At 32.8% G+C, this 12,162-nt stretch overlaps 2 protein-coding genes across 3 annotated transcripts; one reads left to right on the forward strand and one right to left on the reverse strand.

The window, feature by feature from the left end:
* Positions 1-2,617: 2,617 nt before the first annotated feature.
* On the forward strand, positions 2,618-6,998 carry LOC145124474 (Xanthine/uracil permease family protein). Its single transcript, XM_079059817.1, has 14 exons — positions 2,618-3,127; positions 3,215-3,312; positions 3,402-3,578; positions 3,682-3,782; positions 3,856-3,931; positions 4,346-4,405; positions 4,504-4,688; positions 4,774-4,870; positions 5,005-5,091; positions 5,270-5,328; positions 5,427-5,518; positions 5,625-5,702; positions 5,771-5,931; positions 6,572-6,998. The coding sequence occupies exons 1-14, from the start codon at positions 3,034-3,036 to the stop codon at positions 6,782-6,784; spliced, it is 1,578 nt and encodes a 525-aa protein (XP_078915943.1). The 5' UTR covers positions 2,618-3,033; the 3' UTR covers positions 6,785-6,998.
* Positions 6,999-7,096: 98 nt separating this feature from the next.
* LOC145125546 (O-fucosyltransferase family protein) lies at positions 7,097-10,996 on the reverse strand. 2 transcript variants are annotated; one of them, XM_079060991.1, is made up of 10 exons: positions 10,714-10,996; positions 9,575-9,652; positions 9,364-9,463; positions 9,139-9,209; positions 8,940-9,028; positions 8,720-8,840; positions 8,469-8,612; positions 8,029-8,387; positions 7,697-7,937; positions 7,097-7,596 (listed from the first exon to the last, which is right to left on the reverse strand). In XM_079060991.1, the coding sequence occupies exons 2-10, from the start codon at positions 9,617-9,619 to the stop codon at positions 7,282-7,284; spliced, it is 1,485 nt and encodes a 494-aa protein (XP_078917117.1). In that variant the 5' UTR covers positions 9,620-9,652; positions 10,714-10,996; the 3' UTR covers positions 7,097-7,281. The 2 variants fall into 2 exon arrangements, with proteins under 2 accessions (XP_078917117.1, XP_078917116.1); XM_079060990.1 differs by lacking the exon at positions 10,714-10,996 and adding an exon at positions 9,960-10,698.
* Positions 10,997-12,162: the final 1,166 nt, after the last annotated feature.

Below are 12,162 nucleotides of genomic sequence, written 5' to 3' on the forward strand. Positions count from 1 at the left end.
TGGACAAGGAAATTATGAAAGGAGAGATATTAATTTATAAGATTAATAAATTAATATAAATGATTTATTAATATGTTAAAAGATTAATATATTAATTAGAAATCATTATGTTTAATTAATAGTTAGCCAGAAATTAATCAGAATTAATTTTGGGGTTAAAAGTATTAACTATAAAGTGCATGGACTAGTTTGCAATTATCTAATAGTTGAGTGGAAGGCTCCAAAACCTCCTTGGAAGGAGGTGGACGAAATCTATAGGGGAAACCCTAAGGATTTCGTCCAAGGGGCTTTGGATAAGGCCTTTGGGTTAGCTTAGGCCCTAAGCAAAGGAGTATTAGGGTTTTCCCTAAACCCTAGATCCCTCAACTATATAAGGAGCCTCCCAGCTCCTAAAATCGGCCACTCCTACCTTGGAAGAAACCCTAGGCCGAATTTTGCATACCCTAGCCTCTCTCCCCTTCAAGTTTCCTTTTTGCTAGTTCTTGGGTGTGATTCCATTAGAGGCATTACATTTGTGGTGCTAGGCTTCCAAGAAGATCAAGTTCAAGAGGATTAACAATTGTTTGCTATAACAATTGAAAGGTATGTAATTCTAAAACCCTAGTTTGTTAATTTCGAAATTAGCCTCTCTCCTCTAGGGTTCTTGTTTGCAATTCAAAGTTATAAGTTAAATAGTTAAAACATAGATCCAAAGTAGGTTGCATGTGAACTTAGGAATTGTTTTTCTAGTTTATTTGTTTTACCTAAAACCCATCAATATCCATATAGAAATATTTGCTAATTATTCAAACTTGGAAACTAATGATTGGCTTTTGAGTCAACTGGATGAACTTTAAAAGTTCAATCAAATTAATGGAGCAATGTGTAACGTAAATAAATATTCACAACTTGGACCTTTGCTATAATGACCAAAGATGTATACATACCACATGTGCTAAATGACTTATTTGTCCTTTTTCATTTCTAGTTAAATAACAAGTGAATACCATATGAATTAAATGTAAATCATATGTGATTCGCATATGAATCACATGTAAATCACATGTGATTCGCATATGAATCACATGTAATTCACATGTAAATCATCTTAATTATTTATTTTTTCTAACTATATAGTTTATTTTAATTTGTTTCTTTTTAGCAATAAATCACAAGAGAATCGCATATGAATTTACATGTGATTCATGTAATTCACATATGAATCACATGTAAATCACAAGTGAATTACGTCTATATGCACATATGCATTTTTTGAGTGTTCTTGCATTAATCATTTTTTAAAAATTTCTTGTAGGTTTGGAAGAATTTGTGAAAAATATTGAAGATGTGAAAAATGATAAATTGAAGAAAATATGGAAATTTTGACATGAAGACATGAAAACGCTTTGAAAGTTTGAAGCATTTTTTATTTTTTATATTTTGTTTTGTATCGAATAAAATACTTGTACTATTATGTTTGTAGATTATTAAATAAAAATGAGTTTTTTTATGATTTATTTACGGATATTATAGTGTAATAAATATGCATATATGCACTTGAAAAAATATGCTTATATACAACTAAAATGTTGATTTTTTGGCTAAAAAATATAGTGTTTTTTAAGTATTCTAGTTTTTTTTTTAATTTACTGATTTTTTAAAATTTACTGTTTTAAAAAAAAAGATTGCAGTTTTTTTTAAAAAAATATATATTTTTTTTAAATTCATGTTTCTAAAAAACTTCAAAAACCTGCACTTTTTAAAAAAATCAAAAATTATTAGTTAAAAAAATCCAAAATTTTGATTTATTATGTTAATTTTTAGATATTTTTATTAATATTTCCAATAACACAAAAAATTAAATATTAAATGAGATTGATAAGATAACGATAATGCCCTTAATAAATTAATTTTGATCTAACGCTCCACCTTTAATTCTTAGGTTCTAGAGAAACTATAAATTCTCAACGGATCATATATATATATATATATATATATATATATATATATATATATATATATATATATATATATATATATAAAAAAAGAAGAAAGACTAAATTATCCTCGCTTAAAGGCCATATGGTAAGAAAAAATGGCAGAAAATAAATTGTGTGAGACAAAAGGGCGGTCCGTACAAATTTTTTAAATTAGATATTTACATGCACCATATTTACCAAGAAAAAATTACGAACCGAACATATGATCTTTTTATAAACTATGAGGATCATTTATGTAACTTTATCTTAAAAAGTTTAGAAACAAATCAACAATTGTGGAATAAAATCTCATACTATGATTTATAACTTCTAGTATTCTAGAAAAACGTTTTTTTTTTATACTTTAGTTTCACAATATCTTTTTTGTTTTTGTGTATTTTATCTTGTGTACGATTTGATGCTCAAAACAGTAATTAATTAATTAAATTTGCAGAGCAAATAGGTAATATTAATTAAGTAAAATAAAAAAATTAGTATATTTTCTGGTAAGTGGGGTAACAATATATTAAATACATACAGAGGGACCAACGGTAACATAAACTTTGGAAGTATTTTCGAGGGGCATTTCTGTCAACACACTCTCAAATCTAACGGATCACTACTTAAAGCAAAGAGATTCAACATCACTAAGCAAACAAAAAGACTCCCCCCTGCAACTCTCCAATCAACTTTTGCTTTTAGGGCTTTTTCAACTCCACCATTGTTGACCCTTATAAGCTTTTCCCCCTCTTTCTATCTCATTGGTCATCCGCCAAATTCTCTTTTACGTTCTTCTTTCTTTTTCTCACATAGAATCCAATCATCCATTTGAGCCGATTCAGTCATTTTCAGCAAAAAAAACCTCATTTGGAAGAAGAAGGAATCAACGAATCTCGATTCTGTTTCTGTTGATTCACTCATTAATAAACACATTTGGAGCTAGAAAGAATCTTGAATTCGTTTTCACTACCAGAACCTTATTCTAAACAAAAAATAATCTTTATTTCAGCATCGAAACAAGAAGCATTTCTGGGTTGTTTTAAGTTTTTTCCAAATCTTTCAAAAGTGTTCCACCATGGCTGAAGCTCCAAAAGCAGAGGATATCACTCATCTTCCAACAGACCAACTTCAGGGTTTAGAGTACTGTATCGACTCCAATCCATCTTGGGGTAAGTAAATTTCTTCACTTTTCCTTAAAATCAACGAAATTTTCACACTTTCCATGCTGATTTTAGCTTAAAACTGAAAAAAAACAGGGGAAGCGATAGCTTTGGGGTTTCAACATTACATCTTGTCTTTAGGGACTGCTGTAATGATTCCCAGTTTTCTTGTTCCTTTGATGGGTGGTACATCTGTGAGTGATTTTTCTCCAAAACGTGCATCATATACTTGTACCATGTATGTATAACTGTGCATTACAACTTGTACACTAAAAATTTGCAGAATGATAAGGTGAGGGTGGTGCAAACATTGTTATTTGTTCAAGGGATTAATACATTTCTGCAAACACTTTTTGGAACTCGATTGCCAACTGTTGTTGGTGGATCTTGGGCTTTCATGGTTCCTATAATCTCAATCATCCATGACCCTTCTCTTGCCACCATTGTTGACGATCATATGGTAAATCTAAACTTACAAACTTGCTAATGATGCTTTCTTTCAAGTGTTAAATGCAAGAAATAGCAACCAGTTTAATATAATAATGAGTTTCTTGCACTTTCAGAGATTTCTTGCTACAATGCGAGCGATACAAGGTGCGCTTATAGTAGCATCAAGCGTGCAGATTATCTTGGGATATAGTCAGTTGTGGGCCATTTGTTCAAGGTAAATTTACAATTTCTTAAAGAAAACAATACGATTTTGTAATCGAATTCTAATAATTTTTCATTTATTTCAGATTCTTTAGCCCTGTTGGTATGGTTCCAGTGATTGCATTGACTGGTTTTGGTCTCTTTGACAGAGGATTTCCCGTGGTATGCTTACTTTACTAGTCTTAGATTGACTTTTTGAGGTCATATAGACTCGTTTTCATCATTAAAACTCATACAAATCGTTTATTTGTTTTAGTAAATTTTGATAACCCGATTGAAGTAGTATAACAACTACACATCGTAGAGGAAAAGCGGACTCAATTTTGTATAAACACCTTACCATATTTTAGAATGCAAAGAAAAGTATTTGACCTAAGAAAGTCAAAGTGCTCTGGGTTCAACTTCATAACGCGAGTACTTCTGGAGGTCAAATTACACTCGTTTTCGGTTTCAAGATGATACGAACTTGGCACAAATCTAATATATAAAGACTCAAAGACCTTCAATTTGAGCTAAAAAAAATCAAAACTTTATCTTTGTTCATGACGATTTGATTCAAAATGTTCATAATCATAGGTCGGGAGATGCGTGGAATTCGGCATACCAATGCTGATTCTTTTCATCATGTTCTCTCAGGTATATCACTAGTGTCCATTACGTTTACTAAAACTAGTCGTATTTGATGAACGAAAACGCTAATCTTCCCGTTTCTTGATTTTCCGGTGGAAAAACAGTACCTGAAACAGTTTCAGGCGAAACAACTGCCGATATTGGAACGTTTTGCTCTTCTTTTGACAATAGCAGTGATCTGGGCCTATGCACACCTATTAACCGCTAGTGGTGCATATAAACATCACCCAGAACAGACCCAATTGCACTGCAGAACCGATAAAGCCGATCTCATATCCTCTGCACCATGGTTAGTAGTTTGAGTCATGAATTATTATGATTCATAGATTTTTCAAAGCATAAAGTCGATTCTCAAAGTAGGTTACTTGATGCAGGATAAAGTTTCCGTATCCACTTCAATGGGGTGCGCCAACTTTTCAAGCAGGACATGCTTTTGGTATGATGGCTGCAGTTCTCGTCTCCCTTATTGAGGTGAAAATCTTGTAAATATTGTATTTTTTTGTTTTAATGACATTTGTCACACTCTACAACATGGTTATTGTGTCCAGATTTTGATGATTTTATACTTTTGTAACATTTTGATGATTTTCGTGTTATAATAATAGTCAACAGGTGCATATAAGGCGGCAGCCCGTCTAGCAAGTGCAACACCTCCCCCTGCTCATGTTCTCAGTCGCGGCATTGGGTGGCAGGTCAGTGTTATTTATATCCATTATAAATTACGAAAATTTTACAACATTGTACTTTTAAAAATTCAACCAATAAAAAAAATCACCATATTATACTTAGGTAGATTTTTCAAACTACAAGATAAAACTGAAAGTATTGATTTTAATTTAATTAAAAAGAAATATATATTTTGTCACTCAGGGTGTCGGGATTCTTTTGAGTGGACTTTTTGGAACTGCAACCGGTTCAACAGTTTCTGTGTAAGTGTTTCCGATATTCAACAAATTCTATTCACCATTTCTCATTTGTTTTAAAAAAGAAAAGATATGAAACTAAAACATAAATCCAAACAAAACAGAGAAAACGTCGGTCTTCTTGGAAGCACTCGTGTAGGTAGCCGAAGAGTCATTCAAATCTCAGCTGGCTTCATGATCTTCTTCTCGATTTTAGGTAAGCCCACAAATCTCATTAATCCAATATTTCACGGGGGCATTTACGTCTTTTGCAAGATTGAAATTCAGTTTGTTGATCATCTTTTTTATAATATAATGTGTAGGGAAATTTGGAGCTTTATTTGCGTCGATACCTTTCCCGATTTTTGCTGCGGCATATTGTGTGCTATTTGGTCTTGTTGGTAAGCATTTGATTGGTTAATAATGAAAGTGTGAAATGTGAAAAATAATTGTTTTGTTGTTTTGGCAGCTTCTGTGGGGTTGTCATTCTTGCAATTCACAAACATGAACTCGATGAGAAACTTGTTCATCGTGGGCGTGTCTTTCTTCCTTGGCTTGTCTATTCCCGAATACTTTAGGGAGTACACGGCTGGTGCTCTCCATGGTCCTTCGCATACCAAAGCCGAATGGGTAAGTTGGTCATTTCACATACCATCGGCAAGTTACTATTTTTTCATACAAAAGTTCCATATCTTTTTGCATACATGACAAGTTTGTATTTTTTACGGTTGTCCTTCTACATACAATAACTAGAAGAGCCTTTTGGTCCTACATACAAAAGGTCCATATCGGCATATATCTTTCATGGTCCATCATCCACATACCAAAGCCAGATGGGCATTTTGGTCTTTTTAATCTGCATCCTTTTTTTACATCTACTTTTCATGGTCCTTCCACAAACCACAACCAGAAGGACATTTTGGTATTTTCGCATCTATTTTTCATGGTCCTTCCACATACGATAGCTGGAAAGGCATTTTGTTGTTTTCAAACAAAAGGTCCCATATCTTTTTGCACACGAGGGACATGTTAGCATCTTTACATCTATCTATATATATTCCACATTAACCTGAAGGGCATTTTGGTCTTTTCATACAAAAGGTCTCATATCTCTACATCTTTACATGTTGTTCTCAAGTATGTTTTCATACAAAAGGTCCCATATCTTTTTGCACACGATAGACATGTTAGCATATCTTTACATAACCGGAAGGGCATTTTGGTCATTTCACATCTATTAATAATGTTTTTTTTTTTTTTGTGTATGCAGTTCAATGATTTCCTCAACACCATCTTCTTCTCCTCCCCGACGGTGGCATTGATGGTGTCAGTGTTTCTTGACAACACACTCGAGTTCAAAGACAGTGCAAAAGACCGAGGGATGCCATGGTGGGCCAAGTTCAGAACATTCAAAGGAGATAGCCGAAATGAAGAGTTTTACACTCTCCCTTTCAATCTTAACCGCTTTTTCCCACCGTCATGAGGTTTTCCTTGGGGGTAGTTTTGTCATTTTCAAGATAGAGATTGTGCTGATCACAATCCCTTTTCGAGGCTAGGAAGTTTGTGATGTGTTGTTTTTTCATGAGAGCATGATAGCTTTGTTGTTGTTCTAAATTTCATTAATTTCATGTAAATTTTTTGTCTCGAGTTATTTAGCCATATTAAATGGAATTAATTTAGAGTTCTCCATTTGTTAATCGTTTATCTTTTACTTTTAAGATGAAATTTGAAATAGAAATTTATTAAAACATATTAATTAATAAAGTTGTACTTCAAGTCTAAATTTTGAAAGAAATTTCTACTTCAACCCCTAAAAAATTTATACTTCAAGTCTAAATTTGTGCATAATCGTTTCTCAAAAAATATACAACAAAAGAACGTTCTTATGTGCAACATTGTCATATCCATGCAACACAACGAGGAAACGACAACCTTAAAAACTCAGAAGAAAAAACAAAAAGAGATTGTTTTGAACAACGATTACTGAAAACGACACATACATTCAGGGCATCTGGGTTGTCTATAAATGCTTCTTCCCCAACCCCTCAATCTTACGGTTTGTGCTTCAGTTATCATATTCTTTACTCTTGCTTCAAAATCATTCCAATTTATTACAGTTTTATTATTCTTTAATAAAATTTCTGCAAGTCTCTTCTTATTAGGTCTCAAACTCGGAGCATTTCCACCACCATAATATGTTCTAAAACCCAACACCAATGAAGATAATTGGCTTCCTGAATCTGTTATTGCAAATACATCTGAAGTTGCACACGCAATAAAGTCCACTGCTGCTAACTAAAAACCAAAGTCATGAAATAGCAATGTACTTTCATCAAATTTTTAATAAGAAATAAATAAATAAAAGTAAAAGAAAGTATGTTGCTATTTAAGGTACCTGAGAAGAAAAGTTGTTGAAAGGTGCGAGTTCATTAGGGGAAAGGAGATCCTCTTTTGTGATCAAATGAGGATATAAATTAGTCAAAGGGCGTAATCTTGACTTTCCTCCATATATTTGTGATCCAGCAAGATAAATATATGTATCACTCATGAAACCAAGAGCAGCTAAAACAAGTGCAGCTTCTTCTGGTGTTAATGGACATCTTCCTGAAATTCTTAGTTCTTCTGGTGAAATAGGCCTACAATTACCCAATTATAGAAAGAAAAAATGGTTTTAGTTTTAGTTTCAATTACTAAAATTGGGAAGTTTTTTTTTTTTGACATACGCACTTTGACTTCTTTAATCGTTGCATTAGTAATGGAAAGTGGGATTCTCTGTAAGTTTGAAGTTCATCTTTCTCAATTTTTCCACCACCAAAATCACATAAAGAGTAGGCAACCATGTCAACTTCAAATCTCAAATGCAAAGCAAGATACTTAAGTGGTTCTCCATCTGTATCTTGACTGTTTGACTTTGACTTTGACTTTGACTTTGAACGAGGATTTGTGATGAAATCTCCTAATAGTTCCTTATCTAATTTGTTCCTTGGCTCATCGTATTTTCTTATTCTTCTAATTAACAATGAACCGATTTCTTGGATTTTTGGCACAAACTTCAAAGCATGATAATTACATTTGCACCTTAGCCTCTGAAGTTGAATAAATAAGATTTATTATGCATGTGAATATATATTGTAAGAAATTTGAAAATCTGATAATTGTAATGTAACCTGAAGATCAGAAGGCAAAGGATCAAATCCAAGGCGATTTCCATATCCAAGAAAGTGAACAACTCCATTTTTTGATAAAATTGGAAGAATTTTCTTGATGTATTCAACTGATGTTGCTTCTTTAGTGAGATCTGCATCAGTTATCTGAAATTCAATGGTGAAAACATTATCATAAAGAATTGGAGTAATATATTGATATTCCTTGTTTTGTTATTAATGGAGGGCAAATTAGGGAATAAAAGACAACATACCAGACTACCGATTTCTTTGAAGTTTAGTGATTTCAAATGAGGTGGGAGATCCTTTACTATATTAACTTCATCTTTCAATGTTTTCATGAAATAATCTTCTTGATAAATATCACCAAACTGGCTGAATCATAAACATAATCATCAAAACTATATTTTTTAATTTAGAAATGAAAAAAGAGAAAATAAGTCGACTAAAAAAAAAAGAGTTGGAGTAACAAACCTTGGGTCTTTCCATACATTGCTGTAAAGAAACCTTGGAATAACTAATGTTGCATTTAATAATGATGCTACAGCAACAGTATTACATACCTAAATACAAAGTAACAAACTTTTTTATATAATAAATTCCATAAAGCCTTCAATCATATGTATAAAAATGATCAAAATGGTTAATAAGTATCAGAAAACATTTTACTTACAGCAACACGTTGTTGATTTAGACCTCCATTTGCACTAACCAATATATAACCAGTGTTGCTTTGAAAACTTCCTGTCCTAACAACATTTGACAAATCATGAAAAAGATCATGCAAAACATAATCTCTAATATTTCATTATGGAAAGAAATTCACCATTTTATCAATCTAGCCATTGAATCACTAATTTCATTATGAGTATTATAGTAAATTCAGTTTTTTTTTAACCTGTATTTCTTGATTCCTTTCTATCTGCACAAGGACTCCATAATGATGCTTTTCGATAAGATTCCTTCCAAAATCTTGATTCCTCTTGTTTAAGCTCTCTCTGTGTTGGAAGTTATTCATGAACATACAACAAAACATATCAACTATAAACAAAACAAAAAGTCAAAAACTATATATTGAGCAATGAGCAAGGTCAAAATGGTAATCAAACCTCTACAAGAGCACTAGAAGCCATGCTTGCAAGGTGACCATACATTTGCACCACATTTTTGCCACTTTTATCTCCAAACTTCAAGAAAAGAGTCATTACTTTGTTAAGGCATTGTATATTGAAAAAGCTACCCAATTATAGAAGTGAAAATTGTTTTGTATTCAGATGACATTGCTAACTGTGTAGATTTTTTAAAATAAAATGTTTTAATAGGAAGAAATGAAAGTAGAATGTTATAATAAACAAATCAATGGAAGTACATTGCTATTTCTTGCATTTAACCCATTTTTACATTTGATATTTGGTTATTAGATTAACTGACAATTGGTTTTGGTCAATTTCCTTTGCTGATGCAGACCCAAAAAAGAAACACAAAAACACATACCATTTCAGTTTCAGTAGACAATTTTTTGGGAGGTGGATTACTTTGAAGAACCGAAGGTTCAAAGATGGAACCCATAAGAGAATCCAAAAGAAAAAGAAAACCCATCAATAAAAGTGTGAAAACAATTGATGAAAAATGTTTACGGATCCAAGTATGCCTTTTTCCAACATAAGCACCCTTTATAGAACCTAATTTCATGGAGTTACTCCTTAATCCATTAAACAACTCAAGCTTATCCCACTGGTAGACTCCCCCTGACACCCTCCTCCCCTTTGTTGGATCACTTCCTTGCACCATTTTTTGATACCTAAACTGATACTTAAACGACCCACATGGTGAATTAGCATCTCCTTGTTTAGACCCTGACTTCCCCATAATGTATGAAGAGCTTCACTTCTCAAAAACGTTTCATATACAGTATGAAATACCCACTAATTCATACTATCATTCCAAATAATTTGATTTGAGAGAGCCCCAGTTGAATTTTCTATATAGGGATACTAATAAGTCATGACATGTGTTCCTTTCACTTACTGTTATCATATATTTTAAATCGTTGGAATGAGAATGTCAGAGTTTGTTGTGGAAAAAAAATATAAAGATAAAAAGGAAGCATCAAATTCTGGATTGGAAGTGAAGCTAAATTAGGTGAAAATGAAAGGCAAACAATAGATTGGATAAAAGAAAAAGAAATAGTGATGAAGTAATGTATAAGATATTTAAAGGAAGAAAGGAGAAGGTTGCGTAAACGGACCTGGTCATGGAGATTGTAAACATATAAAACATCAAATGCAGGGGAAATATCACATCTGCAATTTGCAACGCACCAACTTCCCACCGAACAGCAGACTGAACATTGAAAAGTGATACCTTATGTTGAAGCTTTTGTAACAAGAATTTCGAATTGGGAAGTGTAAAACTAAAACCCTAGAAATCGCCATCAGAGGTTGTAGTGAAGTTGTTGATTGTTGCGATGAATCACGCCAATCCGTTGGGCGTTGGGAATTTGGTGGTTTCTCCTGCGCAATTTCAACAGTTCTACAATTTATAATTTATAATAACAAATAAGATTATTGGTAATTTAGGCCACCTCAGCACCGTTACCAGATAAATTATCTGAGGAATATGATGATTTGAATAATTTCCCGGTGATCTGTAATTTTTATAGAAAAAATAATTTTAAAACTCTTAAGTTAATTTGCCTAAAATAATATAAGGTACTGTATGTTTTTTTTTTTAAATTCTTCTAACCACTTATTGCTGCACGGCCCAGCACGCCCAACTAATCCATCCCGCAACAGCTTGTTTTTTAAAAGCCTTCAACGGTTCAGCTTAAAAAACATTTGCGCGTGTTCTGCGCCATGCAGCATTTGTTTTGCCTCTTTAAACCACTTCTGACCTAAAACCTAAAAAAAATGGGCTCAACATAAAAAAAACGCCACTTTCTTGTTTCCCCCCATCGAATCCGTCGCACCTATCTTCTCCATTCAACCTTCGATTTGTAGCTTCCTTCTCTATTCAACCTTCGATTCGCTACCTCACATCGGCATAACATCGTTGTCGGGCAGCCAGGCCTTCACCGTCGCCGCCTCATGAACAAGTATGTTTCTTTTCCTGAAATCAGCTTTTAAAATCGATTGTATCATCCTAAAATCAATTTTTCTTATTAATCTCTGCTGATTCTGATTAATCGATTGCTAGATTCTGATTAATCTTTTCTTGAAATTGATTGTTCATGAACTATCATTTGAGTTGTGTTTTGGTGGGATGTGGATACTAAGCAGAACATGAAATCGATTGTTGTGTGTGTGTGTGTTTTTTTTTTCTATTTGTTAAAATTGCAGTTGGGTATGTATGTGAGTTTCGTGTATAATCTAAAGGCTAACTAGGTTGCATTGAAAGGTATGTTTTTTTTTTCTAATTTCTATGTAGTTGTTGCAATAATCGAATTTGTTTATATTTTCTGCTTTATTATGCAATTGGTGCTGACAGCATGTATATATAACATGATTTTGAGACTTTTTTCATTTTCCTCTATGTTTGACAATCTTATGGTGTTTGACAATCTTATGGCCAAGATTCCAACACGAATCAAAAAACAATGGAAGCCCAAAGGAGAAACCCATGAACAGATAACATATGGAAAAAGAACAAGAACAAGAAGAATAGGAGTAAAGGTTTTAGCTTTGAAAGATTCCAATGT

Source organism: Lactuca virosa, chromosome 7 (assembly GCF_052849685.1).
Source record: "Lactuca virosa cultivar CGN04683 chromosome 7, Lactuca_virosa_CGN04683_v6, whole genome shotgun sequence".
Lineage (NCBI taxonomy): Eukaryota > Viridiplantae > Streptophyta > Magnoliopsida > Asterales > Asteraceae > Lactuca > Lactuca virosa.

Coding starts and splice junctions, on each gene's coding strand:
- LOC145125546 (XM_079060990.1), bottom strand. CDS start 10,334: ATGGGGAAGTCAGGGTCTAAACAAGGAGATGCTAATTCACCATGTGGG. Junction 9,029..9,138: donor TAAATCAACAACGTGTTGCT/GTAAGTAAAATG, acceptor CTTTGTATTTAG/GTATGTAATACTGTTGCTGT. Junction 7,597..7,696: donor TCAACAACTTTTCTTCTCAG/GTACCTTAAATA, acceptor TTTGGTTTTTAG/TTAGCAGCAGTGGACTTTAT.
- LOC145124474 (XM_079059817.1), top strand. CDS start 3,034: ATGGCTGAAGCTCCAAAAGCAGAGGATATCACTCATCTTCCAACAGAC. Junction 3,932..4,345: donor TTGACAGAGGATTTCCCGTG/GTATGCTTACTT, acceptor TCATAATCATAG/GTCGGGAGATGCGTGGAATT. Junction 4,406..4,503: donor TTTTCATCATGTTCTCTCAG/GTATATCACTAG, acceptor GTGGAAAAACAG/TACCTGAAACAGTTTCAGGC.